Below are 22829 nucleotides of genomic sequence, written 5' to 3' on the forward strand. Positions count from 1 at the left end.
AAAAAAAAAGTATAGTAATAGTAAATAGTAAACATAATAAAGTATAGTCATGAAAGCCAGCTCAGCCAGTCACACACACTCAGCCCAACTCAACTCACAGGGTTGCTGTTGTGGGGAAAGTCGGAGGAAGAAGGAGCATTAGATATGTTCGCTGCCTTGAGTCTTTTATAAATATAATAAAGATGTGATATAAATTAAAAAAAATAAAACAGTAATCAGTACTGGATTTTTTTTCTTCATCATGTCCACTTCTCAGAGTCTGCTTGGACAAGTGCCTGCGGGTTTTTCAGAATTGATTTTCCATTGTCTCCTTCCTAAGATTGAAAGTGACTAGCCCAAGGTTATCCAGCTGGCTTTGTGCCTAAGGTCGGACTAGAACACACAGCCTGATGCCTTAACTACTAGTCTGATGCCTTAACTACTGCATCAGACTGGCTCTCTGAATAGCTTATTTTGTGCATAACTCAGTTCCCTGTTAATTATGGGGAAATAAAAGACTACAGAGATCCCTATTTTCCAGCCACTGAAATAATTTTGCATCTTTATTTTTAAGAATATTTATATGCCTGTCATTACCCTGTCAATCAGTTCAGTCCAGATCAAAAATTATTTGTAATTTAATAAGAGCTAGACCCCCGATTTAAAACCGAAGTGTTAAACTGCCTAGGCAAATACAATATTTTGCTTGCTTTGAAAAAAAGATTGCAGTATATCTGAGCCGCTTTAAAGATGCACCACTGCTTAGAAACCCCCTTTCTACTTTTCAGTGGCATTATTTGAATAACAGAAGCCCTTGGAGAAACAGCCTCAGAAGAACTTAAAGCAGATTCATGTGGGTTGAGATTTTTGACATTTTCCCTTTATACTGTGTTTCAAAATATATGTTTAGAAGCAGGAGGCTGGGAACCTTTGCCTTTAAAGAATCTGGAAGTTGAATTTTGTGCCCAAGAATAATACCATACAATCCCAATACATACCTCACTTTGAAGGTAGCTTGGCATAATGGGGAATTTATCTAACGAATGTTGAGAGATGCAGTTGGATGCTATAAAAGCAAATTGCTTTGCTTGCTGGAAAAAATAAGGCATTATATGCGTTTATTGTTAATAGTTGTAGCAAAAGCAGGGGTCCTCTGTCTCTCCACAGGGCCTCTTACACAAGTCTCTCTTTTTGCAGTTGAACGTCGTCGTCGATTTAATATAAATGATCGAATTAAAGAACTGGGGACCCTCATCCCCAAATCTAATGATCCGTAAGTATGACAGCTTGATGATAACTAGTTAATCAAAATAAGTTTTATCTGCAAAAAGGGACACATGCTTGTATAGGCTTCATTGTGTAATCCACTGAGCTTCCCTGAGTGATGTATAAAACATATTTTAAAAGGTGATTTGATTCGATTTTGGTATAAAGTCAACTATGATTATGTATTATACAGTACAATAATCGTCATAGCCAGTTGTAATTTATTTAACAACCCTCTAGACCAGGGGTAGGCAACCTTGGCTCTTTTATGACTCGTGGACTTCAACTCCCAGAATTCCTGAGCCAACATGGCTCAGCTTGGAAGCCTCTCCCTTTCCCCTCAGCATGGCTGGCTCAGGAATTCTGGGAGTTGAAGTCCACGAGTCATAAAAGAGCCAAGGTTGCCTATCCCTGCTCTAGACTAACCACGACTCAGCAGGTGTAGAAATTATCTTGTGAACACTTCAGTAGCTGGTGATATATAACACTGAATGCATGAATAAAATAAAATGGTGTGGGAAACAGTTGTATATAGAAAGTCATTGCAATTCCACTACCCTGAGAAGCTTGTGTTGGCTCAGTCATACCGTGACTGTCATTCAGTTCCCACTGCTGGTATAAATGAAAAGTTTATCTAGAACTGAATGTTGTCTTTTGCCCATGCCAACTGGGAGCATTGGAAATTTAACAGTACAAGACATTTGTTGGGCCCAGTTGAAAGAAATTACCTTTCCAGAATTAAATGGAGTAAGATCTAAGGACACTTAATTCCTGATCTCTTATGTCCCCTCCCACTGCATATTTTAGGGAAATGCGCTGGAATAAAGGGACTATCCTGAAGGCCTCAGTAGATTACATCCGCAAATTGCAGAAGGAACAGCAACGCTCCAGGGAGATGGAGCTGAGGCAGCGTAAATTAGAGCAAGCTAACCGCAGCCTGCAGCTACGAGTACAGGTAGGAGAGCTGCTGAGGGGATGGGATAGAGCAGGGGTGTTAAACTCAATTTCACTGAGGGCTGCATCAGCATTGCAGTTGCCCTCCGGGGGGGGTGGGGGGGTGCAGCCAGGGAAGGTGCAGACTACTGGGTGGTCGTGGATGGAGTGGGTGTGGCCTACTGGGTGGGCGTGGCCAGCTCTACATCGTTCGCGTCAAGGGTGCCGGTGGGGCCTGGGCAGGAGTGGGACAGATCTGAGGGTCTCTGGCAGAAGGGGATGGGACCAGGGCAAGCGCCAAGGCCTGGTCCATTTCTTCATTCCTCACAAAGAATGACACCTCCCCAGCATGCACCCAGGGGGGGGGGCGACAGCAGGGGCTGATTCCTTGCTGTTTCTAGACGGCCTTGTGGAGCTAAGACTGAATGCGTTTCAGCATAGATGGCACCACAAAATTCTACATTGGCTCCCTGCCAGCCTGGGCCAGGGCCAAGGCAGCGGGGGCCGTTCCATCACTGTTTCCAGGATGGCTTTGCGGGCCACATGAAATCACTTTGTGGGCCGCATCTGGCCCCCGGGCCTTGTGTTTGACATGTCTGGGATAGAGAGAATGCAGCTGAAGCCTGCTGCCGAGTCTCACAAGCTTGTCTGTAACTTCCTCTTCAGGAGCTGGAACTTCAGGTCCAGATGCACGGGCTGCCTTTGACTTCCACCCAGGGGCTTCTGGCACAGTCCTTGGGAGGAGATCCAATTCCATCATTTGCAGAGTCCCTGGACCTGCCCTTTTCAGCGGAAGAGCTGGGTCTGGGTCTCGCACTGGGATCTGATGGGGGAGCCCTGCAAGATGTTCTCATGGACGACGGGAATGCTCTGTCCCCACTGGGTGCCTCGGATCCACTTCTTTCCTCTGTCTCTCCTGGTGCCTCAAAGGGCAGCAGCCGCCGTTCCAGCTTTAGCATGGAAGATGATTCATGATGGCAGCCCTTGGATGGAAGAGCTGTTTTACATGTCTTGTTCTGACCCATTGCAGACTGCTGCTTACACTCATCAGCTTCAAAACTTGGAGGCTGCTGTAGGCTATAACCCTCTGGAAGTACCACTCATTTCATAATATTCTGTATTTTTAAAGGTGTCTCTTTAACAAAAAGGATGGGGGCACACGGTTAAACCTTCTTCCTGTATAGAAGGTGGGCTCAAACCATGTAGTACCAAACTTTCTTCTTAACACAGTAGAAACAGAATTTTGTTACAAATTGTGGGACAATTTGTATGTTATCTGCACCCATTAAGGTTCAGAAATGCAGTGTGATAAACTTGTGCATCTCCCGTAGCTGTCTGTGGAGATTCTCAGTCATAGTTGTCCCAAAGATGCTTTTTCACGAAGCAACTGGACTTTCTTGTTTTTCTTTGAAGACGTTTCGCTTCTCATCCAAGAAGCACCTTCAGTTCTGACTGGATGGTGTGCAGTCCCCACCATCCAGTCAGAGCTGAAGAAGCTTCTTGGATGAGAGGTGAAACATCTTCAAAAAAAACCCCAAGAAAGTCCAGTTGCATCGTGAAAAACACCTTTGGGACATCTCCCATACCCAGGGCTTTTTTTTCTCATAGAACGCCCAGAATGGAGTTCCAGCACCTTTTTTGGATGGAACCTTGTAGGGTAGGCAAGGCGGATTGTATGATGTGTGTGAGTTCTGGCACCTTTTTTTTTTTTTTTTTTAGAAAAAAAGCACTGCCCGTACCTATTCTGAACTTCAATAAGGTGTTGCTTTAATGCTGTGCAAGGAGCATGTGATCGCAAACCTTGATTCCTTCACTTTAACCTTTTACTCTTGCATCTTTCCTGTATATAATTTGGGCAGAATTGGGAAGGGAGGGGGAGGAGGAAAGTGGACTTCTTTTGCAACATTTTTGGAAAGCAGAGAGCCACTACCTTTTTTAAAAAAAAAAAAAGAGAGAGAGAGCTTTATTTTATATAGATATTGGACTTTTTAATTTGTACATCTCAGCCTTTTCCTGTCATGGTTTCCAAGTTTTACTAAACTGCCACTTTCTACTTTGCATTTAATATTTGAGTTACTTGACACTCTACTTCATGATACGGCTAGACCATGTGGGAGAGCAACAAGACGGTACCTCTTGGAACTTCACTGGGCAAAGGTGTAGGGCAAAGAAAAGTAAAAAACGTTCTTGGAATTGCACATGTAACTATTGAAGAGTCATGGCTGCTCAGTAGGATATAATTGCCACCTCCCCTGGTTTTGGTAAGATAAAGGAAACTGTAATCAGTTTTTTTAAAATAATTTCTTGCTTACTAGATTGATGTTAGCAGAAACCTAACAAACAGGACTGTTTTCTGATTTGTTAGACTAAAAATACTGGAAGCAGATCTATGACCTGTTCTCTGGGTGTTTAAAAAAATGGGCAAAAATTGTTGCAAAGACAATCATTTGGGCTTCACTGGAAACTTCATCACATCATGTATATGAATGCTCTTGAAGATATGATGACCCTGTTCCAAAAGGTTATCTGAACACATGAACTCTTAGATCTCCAATATTATTGGATGCCTAGATTTAAAAAGTTGCTTGGCACTTCTGTTTTTCAGGAAGGATAACTGGGAGGAACTTCCTAAGAGGAGTTGGGTCTGAAGATGCATGGGATATAGATTGAACTTTACAGGAGGGTGTGATAATGTAGGTAGCAATTTTGGAATGAGAATTATGAGTATCTGGGCAGCTTCTCAGCTGAGATCTTGAGCAGGAGACAAGGAAATGGGATTAGGTGGTCAGTGTAAATGAGATGCTGCATAGTGGTGTTTTAGCATGTTGGCAAGAAGAAAGACGGCAGAGGACAGAGCAACCTGGAGATACTAGATTGGACAAGTGGTTTCAGTTCTTAACATGCATTGAGTTGGACTGTTCAGGGGATGAAAGAAGGAGAAGAATTGCAAATTTGGGGAGACTGTTTTTCCTCTTTTGTGGATTCTACATCCTTAATGACCCAGATACCACTTTCTATTGTTTTATTTTGTATGTTTAAACATTTCCAATTACCAATACTAAAGGCTTCTAAACAAATAAATGAACAATGACCATTTTCTATAGCGAATTATGCCACCTGTTTCATCACTGCGTCCTGCAAAATTTAAGGTGTCTCTATTTTTTTAAAAAAGCCGTATCTGGTTGGTGATCAAAAGATCAAGATTTCTCATGTTGAAAAAAAGGATCTGGATTCAAGCTGGTGAAAATTCATATTCATTAACCTTATTTTACATAAAGGATGGCTGAGAAAACAGTTGTTCCACACTTTAACAATGTGATTCAATCTCTGGGTTTCCAATTGACCACCATTATTTTAGTTTCAGTTCTGAAGTCAGCAACAGAACAACAAAAAATCTCAAATGCAATCTTTGTAACTGATGTGTTTAGTCCATGCTTTTATTAGATTCAATAAAATCAGGGTTACTAAGTCAGTGTTACACTTAGTGTCACACTTGGCATTCAGATGCACATTTCTGATTCTAGAGTGCTGAATGCATCAATTTTGGGTCATATATGAAGTCTATTACCATATTTCCTTCAAACATTCACAAATAAGGGATACACTCACCAAAGTTATGGGCAAGAGAAATAATATGAATTAAGTTTTGTCAGCCATTCAGGGTTAAAGATTAAGCATCCTTCATAAATGACATGTTTATATTTATGTTTTTATTTACTGAGATATAGGAACCTGATTTTTTTGATCTAGCATGCTACTTAGTAGGCTTTCAAGGAATCAAACAGATACTTTACAAAAGTATCTGTTTACAAGGAATAACTTTGTATTTAGATAACACAAAGTTATTTCTCCTAAACAGATACATATTTAATGAATGCATGGTTTGCCATATAGTCAATGAATGATAAAGCTAACAAAATTAACTTCTAGTGGCAACAGTTTCCAAAGGACAGGCAAATGCTAGTTTGGACTACAACTACATTGAATCTCTTTTGTAGCACTTTAGAAATTAGGAATATTCTCTGCCTTGAGAGCATAGTATTTGTGGCCAGTACATTTCATGCATTTTGGGAAGCTGCTAATGGCTGGATAAGATGGCTTTCAAGGCTGGCAGTCTTATTCATAATGGTACCGATTCAAAATTATTACTATAAGAAGCCATTCTTCATTGTTGTTAACTTCCCGATATTGGTTATTAATTCAGATGGTGGTGGCCCTCCCAGAGACATTTGTTAGACTGAAGTCTAAATATTATCTTGTGGCACATTCAACGCAGATGAATGTTACAGAAAAATTGGCAGATTTTAGTTCACAAGTGCTTATAATTTGGAAAATTAGAAAAGTTTGAACTGATTATATGCAGAAAATAGATGTAAAATTTAGTAGATTTAATTCAAACTCTAATCCACCTAATGGGATTTAGTGAGTGGACCTCAAACTGTTAATCACAAGGGAAATAAATGGGGAGGGGAGAACAGCTCCAGAATGGGATGTGCTACATGGATAAAGCTTCCATTTAATTTATTCTCTCTGGAAAAAAAAAGGAATTTATTTCACATACTTTTTTTATATTGTATCAAACAAGTAAATCTGGTTTAGTGTGAGATATGAATAGCTTTAACAGATGTAGTTATCTTGTATAAATCAAATATATTAAGACCTGGGAATCTTCTGAAGAGACTTTATTTCCCTATGAACAGTTGCACAATAGTAAGTCTTAAGTATTCCCTTGGTACCTACGTTTAGGATTGTACCCTCACAGAACCTTCTTCTACATAATTTGCAATGTTATTGAACGAAAGGGGCCTTAAACAATGTAGTTCGTATGGGATTACTTTGTTTCCCGCAAAAAGTGCCCCTGCGCGGCTTTATCCGTTAGTATTCCCGTTAACGGGGAGCAATTCTTGAACACCCGCTTTGCATGCAAGAAGACTTCGGTTCCATCCTCACGATCTCCAGGAAGACTGCGAGGGGCTGCTGAAGTCGATACTTCGTTGTAAGGCGCCCCTAGCCAATTAAAGCGCTTCCACCCCCAGAGAACCTCCTAAAAGGATCCGGGGAGAACTCGAGATATGATCCCCAGCGGAGGCAGAAGAGGATGCGCAGCTCGTCAGCTACTGACGACTTTACATCTCATACCGGAGGAGAGAATAACTGTGACGTGACCCCAGGAACGAGAAGACGCCGAGGACACGCGTTTTTTCAATTGTTACTTGATCACTTCCGAAGTCACCTCCTTCACCCACCTCCTCGGCCATTTCGCTTTAATCTATATGACACAGCGCGCAGCTTAGCTCCCTATTTCTATGAGCTCAACCGCTGTTACTTCCGGCATCTCTATGACCCTCACAGGAAAACGCTTGGATCCTTTCTAGGCTTCTGTTTCTATGGGAGTATCCGAACCGCAGTAGTACACTTTCTCCTCTTACGCACACCCCTCATCCCTCCCTCCTTCCTCAGGCGCCAAAACTCCAGTTGTGAATCATCCTTCTTAATTAGTGCCCTCCCGCATCTCTATGCCTCTTGACTTCCGGCCCCCAAGCTCCAGTCCGCCGCCGGTTCCGCTGTTCCTCTCTCCGGTGCAGACAAACAGAGACCGTCTCTCAAAACATCCGTCCTCTCTCTCTCTTGTTCCTCTATGATATCTTCTTAAAGCCCCCTCGTCATACTTCTCCACGAGTGGGAAGGGGCAGGCTTCGCGATTCCTTCTTCCTTTCTCTTTTGGATCGTACCAAGTTGAAGCCGAGCCGGAGGGGGGCGGCGGCGGCGGGGGAGGGAAGATGGCGCAGGCCTTGTCCGAAGAGGAGTTCGAGCGCATGCAGGTGCGTCTGGCTGGCGGGGGAGCAGAAAAACGAGAGATGCCGGCGGGGAACCTGTGAAGCATCCTCGGAGCAAGGGGACGGGAGTGGGGAAAGAGACGCGCCGTGTGTCAATTGTCCTCTGCCCCATCCCTTTCACCCCACCGGTTAGTGTCGAGCCCAGGGGCTTCACACCGTGGAGGAGTGGGCTCCGGTTCCGGGAAGCTTTCCCAGCGGAGAGTATGGCGACGGGTCGTGGGGGAGGGAATTGCAAAGGCGAGAGGAGGGGGCGCGACGTCCTAAGAGTTGCGCATAGGGGAAACGTCTTTTTTTCCGGGCTGCTCCCCCGGAGCCTAGAGCAAAATCCGAGGTTCCGCTAATGAGCGGGCAAGCCCACCGCAGCTGCTTTCCCAGCTTAGCTCTACGCACATCCTCCGCAGTTGCGTTTCGAACCTTCCAAGGCTCGTTTCAAGCCAGCCTGCCCCAGCTGGTTCGGTTTGGACTACAGTTCCCAAGATCCCTCCGCAGGGTAGCTTCTGGAAGTGGTAGTGGAGCACATCTGGAGGACAGAGATGGTGGAAGGCTGCCTTGGGAATACAGTAATTAATAGATGGGGGTGGCTCTGGTCCCGGTGGGCGTAATTAAATCAGATTCTTGGAACAGAGCCACCTCCCCAGATCGGCATGGAGACTTGGTTGGTATTGCATTGCCTCATTTTTGCTCTCCGCCCCCACAGATGCGGAATTGGCTAGTCATCACTTTACTGGGGTGGCCTAAAGGAAAATGGGGTTGATGTCTCTTTAGGGGTTGCCACAAAGAAGAGGGAGTCAAGCTATTCTCCAAAGAACCTGAAGGCAGGACAAGAAGGAACTGATGGAAACTAATCAAGGAGAGAAGCAACCTAGAACTAAGGAGAAACTTCCTGACAGTTAGAACAATTAACCAGTGGAACAACCTATCTCCAGAAGCGGCGAATGCTCCAACACTGGAGGTTTTTAGGAAGAGACTGGACAGCCATTTGTCTGAAATGATAGGGTTTCCTACCTGAGCAGGGCGTTGGACTAGAAGACCTCCAAGGTCCCTTCCAACTCTATCATTATCATCATTATCATTATATAAGAGAAGGAATCTTTCCAGAGACAGTTTTTTTTCTCATGCCCGACATTACAAACTCTGCTTATCAGCATCTCTTCTTTTGCAAAAGTATTTAAAAAGCTCTGCTGTTTGGATTGTATTTATTAAGCTTTAACAAACCTGTCTGGGTGTTTCAGATTAGAAATCCCAATCGTAGAACCAACAGTGATAACAGTTGAACATATTGGGTGTGCACCACCTTGAAAAAGTCTGTCTTTGTGTACTCTGAGTAAATGCATAGATATACCCACCCACCTGCCCTGAGTTGCATTACTATGCATTGCTTGTTTTCAAGGTTCACTGAGGACCCATTTCAGCTCCTTTCTTGCCTTTGTACCTTTTCAGTTGTAACATGATAAAAGATGAATAGTGTTCCCATTTCAAGATGTTGTATTTTATATGGCAAGACCATATATTCCACCTCTCTCTTTTATCTCTCCTCTTATGATTACAGATAATCTTTTGTGCTTGGTGGAAAATTCTACAAGTAAAAGAGTTGATCAGTTTTATTATCAGGATAATATTCACCTTGGCGAGATGGGCAGCATAGATGTTTAATAATATTTTTTTTTAAAATTCAGCATATGTGGACACTACATTTTTTGCAGTGCTATACAGGAACTTGGTCAGTTATGGGTTTCATAATTATTGGCTCAGACAAATATTTTATCTCAGATAAGCTTTTGATACCTGCAGAGTTCTTTGCAACTCTCAGTTAATACTTAATTTTCATTTGGTGCTGAAGTACAAATATCTTTCTGGAGGTTAATATGGATTTTTTTTCACATGTTCAGCACACCTTGTGAATTTTGGGTGTTCTGAGGAGGGTACAGAATTAGAGAGAGATATTAGCTGTTTTAGTCGCTGCAACAACTCAGCTTTGTGATTGCCAGCCCAGGATTAGAAGTGTGATGTATTGACAGTAGAATATGCTGCTGCAGTGGGGTTAGCAGAAGACTCTTTTGGAGTGTAGTTTTCAAGGCCTTAGAAGGGTAGGTGGAAACCCAAACGCAGTTAGGGCCTTCAGTATTAAAAGAATAAGTGGGAAAAATAAATCCCCCTATGGAATTTATAAGAGTAAGTTTTATAGATCACAATACAGGGCAATAGAAACCTTCCCATTTGCTTTGCATCTTCTTTCTCCAACTCTTAAAAGCCAGTCTGATTTACTGGATGGACTTTGGATAACTGGGTTCAAAGCCCCCTCAGTAATGGCAATTCTGTTCTAATCTTTATCTCATTTTGTCAGTCAAGAATAATACAGAGTTATTTAAAAAAATAATTAAGAATTAGTAGCAATGTTGCCAACAATTTGCAAAAGACTCATATGCACGCTGCATCTCAAAACAGTGTGTGTTCAGAGCCCAAGCTTTGAAATGAACTGCTGGGTTTTCTGACCTGAAGAGTGGATCTCCTGATGCTTCATGGTTTTAGTTCAACTCCTTGGCGTGACTTGGCAATGTTTCCCAGCCTTGGTTCTACTAGATTAGAATATTTTTTGTAGTCAGGAGTGAAGCCATGCAGAACTGACGTAGCCCCCTGTCATAGTGGAAAGATGTACATTCGTATGGACAACTTCTGAATTAGTAGATATGTGGCATAGCACTCAATGGCCATGAAGCTGAGCAGCCATCTCTGTTGAGGAAGCTGATGGTTCCTGCCTTAATCTTCATAAAAACCAAGCTGGTCTTAATCCTGCCTAGTCATCTACATGACTTTTCCTGGTGAGGTTGTCTTTTTATTAAAATCTTTTTTCTTTCTCTTGGTAGGCCCAGTTATTAGAACTTCGAACACAGAATTACCAGCTCTCTGATGAACTCCGCAAGAACACAGCTGGTAAAACTTTCTCCTCAGTTCTACTTCCCTTGTAATGCTGTGATCTGGGGCATTACATTTTGTATCCAGTGTGAAAGCATCAAAATGTCTGCACGTATTCATATATGCTTGCGTTTGCATAATGGTTATGCTGGTTCAGTCATGCTGATTTAGCATGACTCTTACAAAATCCAAGGAAAGGCGTAATAGAAAAAAAGCAGTGGAATGAATAGGTGTGAAAAGTTACAAGAAATAGCTAGAATCTAATACTGGCCATAGAATTCAGTTCCTGTTTAAAAGAAATGGCATATGAAGTTATATTTGAAATTATGAGTGAAGATGCACAGACAATGCATGATGAAATCTTAGGAGCAGGCAGATTGCCAAGGAAGCTTTCCTGTGGTTTGAGGATAAGGCTTCAGTGTCTATTTAGCACCGCATCCTTCCATGCGAAGAGCAAAAGCAGAATAAAGTTCTCGGGTTTTGCAAACGTATATTTAGTTTGTGCTCAGAAAATGGCTGTAAAAACATTCATCTTTTTTTCCACTTCTTTGCATCTTCTCTGGCTTTTGGAGAGGAAATAAGATTTCATTTAGTGTTTTGTTGTTCTTGTTATTTCTTTATTGCTTCTCTCATCTTTAATATGACTATATTCTCTGCATCATTTTGAAGGCATAAAAAGTTTTTAAAAAATCTTTTCTCAGTTTGTAATTAAAATGATCTGTTACATATCTTGCTACAATACTCCTCTAAATCTGGTGCGTCTTTTGTTTGGTGCTCACAAGGCCAAGCAAGCATGCATTGCTACATAAATTCTTTTACCTTTAGCAGACTGATAGATCAGAGGGCTAGAAACGGGCTTTTTAAGTACACATTCAAAAAAATCAGAATGATCAGAAATTTAGGATCGGATACCATATTTCATACCATATCCTACATGTTCAGAATGGCAAAAGACAGATGCTCTATTTCTAAAATATTTTCTTAATTGTGATTTGTTTTTTCCTTGATTTTTTTAGAATTAAATGGGCTCCGACAACGGGTCGCCTATTTAGACAAGGAATTTACTAAGGCTCAGAAGGTAAAGTGAGATTCTTTAGTGGAATAATGGATATATAAATGTATATATATATATATATATATATAAATGTATATAAGTTGTACAGTAATAGTTGTGGACAATCTTCTCTCATATTACATTCCCATTCCTAAATGGTGAAAGGACATAACTAAGTTTTTAAAAGAGTTAAATAATTTCAAAATCTATAATTAAGGAGTTTGTACTCATTCTTCAGGGGTTCTATAAATGTAAATAATAAGCAGGATAAAAATCAGAATTTGGTATAATTGGTATAATCTGTACCTAAACCTTATTGGTGCTTTGTTAACAACTTCCCCTCTTTTCACAGGCTCTGAATAAGAGTAAAAAAGCTCAGGTAAGGTATCAGTATAAAGTATCAATTGCCATGTCAACTTCAGTCTTGCCTGGATCCAGACTATCTGCCATCACTTGTTTCTAATACTTTTGTTTTGTCTCTCACCCATCTGCAAATCTTTCTTTCCTTCTTCCACATGATTCCAACTTCCCTGTCCAGTTGTTGTTGTTGTTGTTAATTGCGAAGTCGTGTCCGACCCATCGCGACCCCATGGACAACGTTCCTCCAGGTCTTCCTGTCCTCTACAGTATCAATAATCTAAATCAAATGGGGCAATCTTAGTTCTCTGGTTTTGCTAAGCTATGATTTAGAGTCGTTGGATACGAGATGGATGGCAAATAAATTTCCTAAATAAATAAATAATTTTTTATGCAGATATTCAGGAGCCCCCAAATTTAAAGAAAACTTTTCATATACAGGTAGTCCTTGACTTATGACCACAATTGAGCCCAAAATTTATGTCGCTAAGTGAGACATTTGCTAAGTGAGTGTTGCCCCATTTTACGACCTTTCTTGCCATCATTGCTCTTGTTGAGTTAGTAACACAGCTAAGTGTTAAGTGAATTGGCCTTCCCTAGTGAGTTTGCTTGTCAGAAGGTTGAAAAAGGGGATCAAATGTCCCTGGGACACTGCAACTGTCATAAATATGAGTCTGTTGTCAACCATCCGAATTTTGATCACATGATCATGAGGATGCAACGGTAATGAGTGTGAAAAACAGTCATAAGTCACTTTTTTCAGTGTCGTTGTAACTTTGAATGGTCACTAAATGAACTGTTGTAAGTCAAGGAGTACCTGTACATGTGCCCTTTAGTTGGTCTGAGAGAAGTAGCTGACCATGGTCTAGATCAGTCCCCAAACTTTGTGGCTTGGCAGCCTGCCTGGGAGGAGCAGGGAAGTGGGCCATGCAATGAGCGGACCAGTGTGCATTTGCGTGTGCATATAGCTTGACTTGCGCAAGTTGAGCTGCACGCACATGTGCAAGTGTAGAGGTCCGCCACTTGCGCAAGTCACACATGCATGCGTGCCAGCCCTGCCGCTCACACAGCCTGGTTGCAAATAGACCACAGCCCTGTAGTGGGCCATGGCCCAGGGGTTGGGGACCCCTGGGCTAGATGATTTCCATATCTCTTTCACCTATTCTTCCTCTTGGATACATCCTGCCACCAATTTCTCTGCTACTCACTGCATAACTGCTGGCATTCCATCATGAATTAAGGGCCACTTGGCATAAGATGGACCATCTAGAATTTGAGTAGGGGAAAAAAAATACAGGAAGGTAGTAGGTGAGAACATTTCCTAATATTGTTAGGAGATTGGCAAAGGAGGCGCAGTCTGCTTGAAGATTTGGACCTGCCATCTAGTGGAAGGAAGTGAACCTTACCGTGATTATGTGTGTGGGATCTCATGCAACTTTATTGACTTTGTAGGAAGTGGATGCACTGCTTAGTGAAAATGAAATGCTTCAGGGAAAACTGCATAGCCAAGAGGATGACTTCAGGCTGCAAAATAGCACTCTCATGCAGGAGCTCTCCAAGGTACTGGACTGTGATTCCTTTTGCAGTGCCACCAGGGTCGTGCCAGGGGGTGCTGTGTGACACAAAATAGCACTGCAGATTAACCATGCAGAATTCTGAGATAGAATTCTAGAACCATAGGGTCGGAAGGAGCCATTTAGGCAGGCCCGTTCAGCCATCTGGCTAGTGCAGAAACTCAAAAGTCTAGTTTCTTAACAAATGTCTATCCAGCCTCAGTTTGAAAACAATCAGGTCTTACAAAACGTAAGTTACGAAAGTGCAGGAACCCCACTCAAAGTCAGAACGGAATGAATTAGGCCTGGGCAGCGCTTCAGACTCAGTCTCCAAACAGTACAGTACATGGGAAGGCACAGGTATGCAGGCTTGTCTCGAGCCCCTTAAAGCAGCTGCTCTGTTTCTCAGGATCAATTCTGAGAAAAGACCCTATGAAGGTGTTGCAGACAGGCGCTAGGTTCACTCCCCTGTGTCCTTCAAAACATATTTTGCGCACTGAATCTAAAATCTGCGACAAAATATTTAACTACATATATAATTTAATACTTTTAATCCAACATCTTCAGCTCAGGCCGGAGAGGTTCTTCGCCTCGGTGGTTCATCTTATCTTTTCTAATCTTTTATTCTGTTTGTTACTACTGCTGGCCCAAAACAGATACCAAATATAAAATGTGGGTAGGAAAAAAACCAGCCTTCAGCTCCCCAAACAAACTTCTTCATGCACGCGTGAAGAATTTTTTCCTTGTCTTTCACCCTAGTTTGCCTATCAGATTGGCAAGCCCGATTGCTGCAAATGTTTCTTCTTCTTCTTCTTTTTCCTTCCATTCTCACGGTGTGGTGTTTGAGTCATTTGTGTGGTATTTAAAAAGCATTCTGAGTGGGAAGCTTTTCTTAGCAACTGCTGTTTGCGTGCTTATTGAGTTTGGAAAAGTGCAGGCTAATCGGCAGGGGGGAAAAGATTTCCGTGCATTTGGTGTATTTATTAGATTACTCCTAGTTCATTAAACCAAAGCCATTGAAGAAGGGAAGGATCACTACATCCTTTAGAGCAGAAGTCCTTTATAGTCAACTCTTTAGAGCAGTGGTTCCACTTGGTGGCTGGGCCCCGGCACAGGGGATGTGTGAATGGTACCCACATGTGCGCGCACACAGCTCCATGGGTGCATGTGGCAGGCGCAAATGCCCTCCACTCACGCAAATGGAGCTTCAGGCATGAGTGGAGGACGCTTACCCTTGCACACAAATCTCCACTCCCACAAGCCGCAGGCACTTGTGCTGGCACATGAAGCTCCACTTGTGCAAGCAGAGGGCACATGAACAGTGGCTGCTTGAGCTCGTTTGCGAAGCTCCACTTGCTCAAGCGGCGAGTGCTTGTGCGCGAAGCTCCATTTGCACGAATGAAGCTGCATGCGCGAGCGCCCTCCACTTGTGCGAGTGGAGCTTTGTGCGTGAGTGCAAGCACCCTCTGCTCAAGTGCCCACCACTTGCATGAGTGGAACTTCACACGCACACGCTTGCCCATCGCTCACACGGCCCAGTCGTGGGGGTTGGGGGACCCCTGCTTTAGAGCACTCTCTTGGGACTTATTTTGGGGAACTGGAATAGCAAGTGCTTTTTCTTGCCCTGAAGATCTGGGATCAGCTGCAGACCAATTTCACCCTCGGGTGGGTCACCTGCGCTTTTTGTTCAGTGTGCTGGGAAATGTATTATTTGCTGAAATCCAGTCCTTTGGTCTTTCAAATGCAGCTGTGCTCGCAGCTTGAGCAGTTGGAGAAGGATAATCAGATTCTTCGGGAAGGGAAGACAGCGGTAGCCGGCGAAGGGTCGTTCCCAGCCAGCTCTGTGGATGGCGAGCTGTTAAGGCTACAGGCAGAGAATTCTGCCCTGCAGAAGAACATGGCAGGTAGCATTCTTACTGGCATACAACTGCGGGGGCTTAAATTGAAGTTTGGAAAGTCCAAGGAATTGGACAGGGGGAAGATTGGCCAAGTGGAGCACTCTACAGCAGCCTTCCCCAAATATGGCCATTGCTGAGACTTCTGGGCGTTGAAGTCCATACAGCACGATGGGGAAGGTTGCCTGCAAGGTTGCAGTATTATAGGAGAAAAAGTTATCTCGCTTCTAGATTTTTTAAAAAACAAAATCACTGTAATAAGCATATTGGAAACTTGGCTATTATATACCATTGTACTTCTAATTTGGATGAAAGGCTACTAAATATCACACGGCTATTACTGGGTGCTTTTTTCACAGGATTTCATCAGCAGAATTTTAAGAGTGAGGGATGTTCCAGACTGGGAAAGGAGTTTGGGAGGCAAAGTTGGTCCCTGGGCCTGAAAGCGCCCATCCTTGATTTAATACCAGTTATTTTTTCAAACTTGGCAACTTTTAAGACGTGGATTTCACGCCTTGAATTTTCCAGCCATCTAGAATTGCGCTCCGTACATGTTAAAGTTGCCCGGTTTCGGAAAAGACAGATTTAAAAGGGATACAGAAGAAGGAATCTGTGGTCTGCTCAGAGTGGGTGATCCTTGTTCTGCAGCTTTACAGGAGCGCTATGAGAAAGAAGTGGCCCGGCAAGCAGAAAACCGAGGTGGCGGGAAAGGGGATGGTTCCCTGGATTCTTGTCCCACTGTGCCAGAGACGACTTCAGAACAGCCGGCCTTTGACAGTGACAGTAGCAGTGCCATTTCCCAGCAGCTTCTCTCAGAGGTGGAGCTGAAACTGCAGACCGAGAGGGAAGAAAAAATACTGCTGAAGGAGCAGCTGCAGAGCCTCGAGGTAAGAAGGACTCCTTGATATTTGCTCTTGATTTCTGCCTCAGCTGGAGGCTGCAGCTATTGGGAAGTAGTTTGTAGGGAGCAGGGAGTCATTCCTCACCACACATAAAATAGAGCTATTTCAAAGAAAGCACTCAAGGAGATGGAAGAAAGTAGAACATTCTGACCTCAGCATTGGTCTTCAGGATAGCAGAAGAAATCCCATGCCATAGATTGAGGAGGTTGTGGTCCATGGGATGTGGTCAAACAGTGTCCACTCTCAGCATTTCTCACCACAGGCTATGTTGGTTGGGGTTCCCGCGACTGGCAGGTCAATGGCATCTCGGTGGACCATAGGAGCCTTGCTCCAGATTGCATTTGTCCATTTCCATCCCTGCTCTATCTTCCAAGTACCAAAGGATAGCAATAGCACGTAGACTAATATACTGCTTCACAGTGCTTTACAGCCCTCTCTTAAGCGATTTTACAGAGTCAGCATATTGCCCACAACAATCTGGGCATTTTACCAACCTTGGTAGGCTGGAAGGCTGAGTCAACTTTGAGCCGATGAGACTCGAATTGCCAAACTGCTGGCAGCCGGCAGTCAGCAGAATAGCCTGCACCACCTTGGCTCAGAAACACTTGTTGCCCAGTTGCCGTGGCTCATAATAAATGGATTTGCATGTGAAATCACTTCTCACTTGGATTAATTTAATTTAATTTAATTTAATTTAATTCACTTAATTTTGTTGTGAGTTACACAATGACAATAAAGATTTCTATTCTATTCCATTCCATTCCATTCCATTCTATTCTATTCTATTCTATTCTATTCCATTCTATTCTATTCTATTCTATTCTATTCTATTCTATTCTATTCTATTCCATTCCATTCCATTCCATCCCATCCCATTCCTCTAATGTGGAACCTTGAAGATCATCCAGAAACTGTACCTGGTTCATCATGCAGCCGTGCCTCATGCACGGGAGCTTGCAATTCACCCATGTCAATGCTGCTGCTATATGAGTTTCATTGGCTTCCAGATGCAATTCAGGGTGCTGGTTATCATGTTTAAAGACCTGATGGCACAGGGCCAGGTTATTTGTAGGACAAATAAGGTGGGCACACCCAGATCTCTTCCTTCAAATGTTGCCATCTTGGAAGCACTTCTCCTTTGTGGCTTTCATGGCCTTTTGGAGCATCCTTTTCCCTGAGATATGGAGGGCCCCAAATCATTAGCCTTCTGGAGGACCTCTTCACTCAGGCACTGGGCTAGAGTGCTAGTGAGACCAGTAGATCTGGACATTGTGGAATATTGTGCTGTGGCAGGATAGGTGATGAGTACTTTTTGGGGGAAGCAGGTCTGTCTATTTATATTTATCTGTTTTTTATGGAACGTTGCCGTGAGCTGTCCATGTTTATAACATGTGTAAGATAAGCAGTCATATACATTTTCTACCAACATAACTAAATTATATTGAATTAGAAGTGCGCTGATCTAATATAACTGTTAATAGCGAAATGGCCGGTGTTGTTAGCATGGCAGGGAATGTTTCAGCAAAGAATAATACAGAGACTTGAAAGCAGGAGAGGATCCGGATCATAGCGATCAGTCCTTTGTTCCCAAATGCAGGCCTTTATTTTTATTTTTTCTTCCCAGAAGAGGGAATGGGGAACTTTTGGTTGGATAGGACAAAGTAAATGATCCTCTGGTTTTTAAACTAGAAAACCTAGATGTTGCCTCTTCCTTGTCTCATCACTGCCCTGATATGGTCATTGTCTTATGGAACCACCTGGCGGAGTTGTTCAAAACAATCGCCAGATGGGTGAAAGACTTTGAATGCTTGAGACAGGTCATTGTGTTTGCCTCTCCTTCCCCTCCTATAGGCATCCAAGACAACGGAGACCTCCCGCCTGCAGCAAGAGCTCTCGAAGGTAAGAGGGGAGAGAGTTTTGTACGGCTGGTCACATTCTAGGGAGACGATGGGTTAGTGCAGGGGTGTCAAACTCAATTTCATTGAGGGCCGCATCAGCATTGTGGTTGCCCTTGGGGGGGCTGGGTGGGTGTGGCCAGGGTGGGTGCGGCCTACTGGGTGGGTGTGGATGGAGTGGGTGTGGCCTACTGGGTGGGCGTGGCCAGCTCTACATCATTCGTGTCAAGGGTGCCTATGGGGGCCTGGGCAGGAGTGGGTCAGATCTGTGGATCTCTGGCAGAAAGGGGTGGGACCAGGGCAGAGCCCATCAAGCCGGATATGTGAAGTAGGCGAGGGCCATTTGATGGCCACTTCCAGGCGATGGTGCATTTTTTCATTCCTCATAAAGGGTGACACTTCCCCAGCATGCACCCAGGGGGCGGGGCCGATGCGGCAGGGGCTGGTTCCTCGCTGTTTCCAGACGGCCTTGTGGAGCTAAGACTGAATGCGTTTCAGCATAGAGGGCCACCACAAAATTGAACATTGGCTCCCAGCCGGCCTGGGCCAGGGCCAAGGCAGCGGGGGCCATTCCCTCACTGTTTCCATGAAACCACTTCGCGGGCCGCATCTGGCCCCCGGGCCTTGTGTTTGACATGTCTGGGTTAGTGGGAGGGTGAGGCTTGCTGGTGGGAACTTACAGCCTTTTCTCTCTTATGCAGTTTATGGAGAAGCTTAAGAAGAAGCAAGAGAGGTATGTTTTGGAGGTGGGGAGCTTGGTCATGTTAGGCTAAGGAATGGGATTCACTCCTTGTTAGCTAGCCAGGCTCCTACCTGCTTGATTGCTGTTCCTGTTACAAGCGAAAGTTTGCCCTCATCTCAAGAAGTCTAGAATGAATGCTCCTTCCTCCACTGCCGAGAGAACGTTAATATGTTCTGCGTGGGGGGGGGGTGTGGCTTTCCTTTGGGAACCAGCTTTAATCTCTCTTGCATTCTGTGTTTTAACTTCTCCCTATCTTGGTGTCTTGTCCTCTTTTAGCTTTGTGCGGCTTCAGACAGAAAAAGAAGCTCTCTACAACGACAGCAGGTAGGGGCTGAGCCATCTGGAATTTCGCCCTCTGCGCCAGCGCGACAGTGCACTCTTCACCTATGCCTGTTTGAGGAGCACCGGGTGGTTGGTTGGAGTAGAGCTTTGCAAAGGACATTTGAAGCCGGGGTTTTGGGAGAAAGGGGGTGGGAGTGGGAGAAACAACAGGAGGAAGATGGAGAAATCCACTGCCAGTATTACAATCCAGATCATCAGAAAATCACCGCAGTGTGAAAGCATTACATAAAGTCTGGCAAGGTGATCCCCGTGGGAATCCGCTGCGCAAGCCTGTTGATGGCGTGGAATGAATTGCACTCATGCCTGACCGGTCTGAAGTGGGCCCGGTTAAGTAAGCAGAAAGCCTTGGGACTCTTCCCCTTCTTCCCAGCCTCTTGAATGATCCCTGGCCCCATTTTCATGGCATTTATTTAAGCCGTGCAGTACGGCTTTCGGATATTATAATGGTATAACAAATTAGATAATAAAATAACAGATTACACTGTAGCTGAACGAAGCAATGTTAAACCATGTGGGTAGGTGAGGCAGGGCCTCTACGCTCAAGAGTGCCAGTCTATCTCTCCCCTGTTTAGCAAAAACAAATGATCTGTGTAAAGCAGACCCTGATACAGAATAGATTAGACACATGTGCATAATTTAGATCCAGTGTTGTACCTCTTAGCTAACCTTGGCTGGTCTTGAGTACTATGCAAACTTAGTCTTAATTACTGTTTCGATGGGGGACCATCTGGGAGGCTCAGAGCTGTTGGCCAGATTTCAACGTTGAATTAATTGAGTACTCTAGAAGAAGGCAGTGGCAAACCACTTTCGTTACACTGCTTAGAAAGCCTGGATGTATCCATGAAAGTCCCCAGAGTTGAGCATGGGTGAAAAGTGGAGGTTCTTGCTTCTTTTCTTGATGGAAATTTGCCTCAGCTGGGCACAGGTTTTAACTGAAAATGAAACTGGATATGGAGCTGGAGCGCTGGGCAGTAATGGTGTTAAAAGTGCTTTGATGAATAACCTGCTGCAGTGGTGGGTGCTGAGGAGAAAGTGTGGAAAGGAGCATACAGTATTCCTGGGAAAACAAGCAATAAAACAGATAGATAGAAATAGATAACCTTTATTGTCATTTTTTTTTTACTGTGGGCACAATGGCACACATTAAAAATGAAATTTAGTTGCTTGCTCTCAAAGTGTACACAAGCATAACACACATTTAAACATACTATATACAACATATGTATAGACTTACACCCTTACATATAAGTAACATATAAATATTAATCACTGTCCATCTTGAATACATAACGGAAGGAGGAAGCTTTAGAGTTCACAAGGTTAATACTCTAAAAAACACTTAAAACTCTAAAAAATTCTATAAATAATAATAATAACATAATAAACACAATAATAAAAATAATAATAAAACTGGAAACGGGGATGAGCGGATGAGATGGGAATGAAAAAGGCATTTCCTCCAAAAGTAGGGAGGTGAGAGAGGAGATTGAAACAGCCAGCAGAATTACCCAAAGACAACAGAGCAGCTTAAGGAGAAGAAAGCAACATCCCTGACTTCCTTCTCCTCTGCAAACAAATTTTCCCTTCCACTATTCAGGACCAAAATTGGGGAGATCCAACAGCGGAAGGAAGAGGAGCTCAAATCTCTGCAAGTTCGTAATCAGAAGCTGCAGCAGGAGCTCCAGACCACAAACCAGGTAAAAGGCATTTTTCCTTCTCCTGTAGTTCAGTCTGAGTTACATTTAAGGCACGGCTAAAGAGACCTGATTCGTCAGATTTAGAAAGCATGTCCAGGAGCTTGGCTCCATCAGCAAGAAAACCTCTTGATCGAAAGTGTTTAGTTTTATCATTTGAGAGGTCTAGATGCAAAAGCCTAGCTGTGTTCTTGCCCAGTTCTTTTCAGCTTTGGTTCTCTAACCTGTACATTGAGAATAATTTTTGGCCTTTCGGTGTCTAAAGCAGTGTTTCTGAACCTCAGCAATGTTAAGATGTGTGGACTTCAACTCCCAGAATTCCTCAGCCAGCAAGACCACACGTCTTAAGGTTGCTGATCTAAAGCATGATTGTCTTTTGGGGGCTTAACTGCCACAATTTTCCCCAATGAAGCTTGAGAAGTATGAGAAAGATGACAGAGCTAGGGGTTGTTCGCTGGTTTATAAATCATATGTATAGGTTGTCCCACTCACCAGATAAATTTCTACTATCGCATAGCCATAGAAATATAGTTCCCGCAATTCCTTGGAGGAAATGCCATAGACTCGTAAAGTGGATAAAGCATAAATATAGCTAACAATAATGGGCCATTTGTTTCCCCCTCTCCGTTTTCCCTAAGAAAGGGAAGAATCTATGCTTCTATCTTTTTAATGGTCCTGAGGTTTATTGATTCCACCTGATAATTTTTATGGGCATGGTTGTCTCCATCTAGGCAGGCATGTCAAACTCACGACGCAACGTATCATGACTTTTTCCCCATTGCCGGCAATGGGGTGGGTGCGGTTTCAGTGTGACGCATCCGGCCCGTGGGCCGACAGTTTGACATGCCTGATCTAGGGTGTGATCCTAGTGGAATTTAATGCAACAGTGAAATCCTCCATTAACATTCTATTTGGTAAATTTGTTCCTTCTTTCTCAGGGCTTCTTGGAATTAAAGGACCAATTGCAGAGTTGTCAAAAAGAAAATGAATTGGCCCTTCAGACTCTGCAGGACCAGGTGAGCGACCTTTCTACCTGCCTGCCCTCCTCTGATCTGCCTCAAACTATAATTTTGGCGAGATGTTTACTTTCTGATATTGTAGGCCTGTGCAGAGGATTGAATCTCTGTTTCTCCTTCGGGAGGTTGGTCTTATAGCTCCCATCAGTCTCAAGCCGTACTGGGGTGCTGGAACTAATGGAGTATGAAAGGCATAGGCATATACACTTCTGCCTGTTCTTGAAGTAAGATGATAAAATGTATATTGCATTAGAAGTAACAGATACCCAGAGAGCTCCCTGAATGAATTCTAGTTTTTACCAGAGCTATATGGTTTCAAAGTTTATTTATTATAGGGCCATGGTAGGTAACCTTGGCTCTTTTATGACTTGTGGACTTCAACTCCCATAATTCCTGATCCAGCAATTAATAATAATAATAATGATAAAGTTGGAAGGGACCTTGGAGGTCA

At 43.4% G+C, this 22829-nt stretch overlaps 2 protein-coding genes across 2 annotated transcripts in view; both read left to right on the forward strand.

Moving 5' to 3' along the window:
• TFE3 (transcription factor binding to IGHM enhancer 3) overlaps nt 1–3299 on the forward strand; it is a 33890-nt gene extending 30591 nt beyond the window's left edge. Inside the window, exons 8-10 of the mRNA XM_015821121.1 lie at nt 1177–1252; nt 2053–2200; nt 2845–3299. Of these exons, the coding sequence (XP_015676607.1) occupies nt 1177–1252; nt 2053–2200; nt 2845–3153 (533 nt within the window). The 3' untranslated portion in view covers nt 3154–3299. The remainder of the gene's footprint in view (nt 1–1176; nt 1253–2052; nt 2201–2844) is intronic.
• Nucleotides 3300–7958: 4659 nt separating this feature from the next.
• The window catches only part of GRIPAP1 (GRIP1 associated protein 1), a 76220-nt gene continuing 61349 nt past the window's right edge, over nt 7959–22829 (forward strand). Inside the window, exons 1-12 of the mRNA XM_015821111.1 lie at nt 7959–8000; nt 10880–10946; nt 11945–12006; nt 12335–12361; nt 13792–13899; nt 15640–15796; nt 16436–16674; nt 18541–18588; nt 19286–19317; nt 19603–19650; nt 21266–21365; nt 22301–22378. Coding sequence (XP_015676597.1) covers nt 7959–8000; nt 10880–10946; nt 11945–12006; nt 12335–12361; nt 13792–13899; nt 15640–15796; nt 16436–16674; nt 18541–18588; nt 19286–19317; nt 19603–19650; nt 21266–21365; nt 22301–22378 — 1008 coding nt within the window. The remainder of the gene's footprint in view (nt 8001–10879; nt 10947–11944; nt 12007–12334; nt 12362–13791; nt 13900–15639; nt 15797–16435; nt 16675–18540; nt 18589–19285; nt 19318–19602; nt 19651–21265; nt 21366–22300; nt 22379–22829) is intronic.

The sequence above is a fragment of the Protobothrops mucrosquamatus genome, unplaced genomic scaffold (genome assembly GCF_001527695.2).
Source record: "Protobothrops mucrosquamatus isolate PMUCROS unplaced genomic scaffold, P.Mucros_1.0 scaffold_159, whole genome shotgun sequence".
Lineage (NCBI taxonomy): Eukaryota > Metazoa > Chordata > Lepidosauria > Squamata > Viperidae > Protobothrops > Protobothrops mucrosquamatus.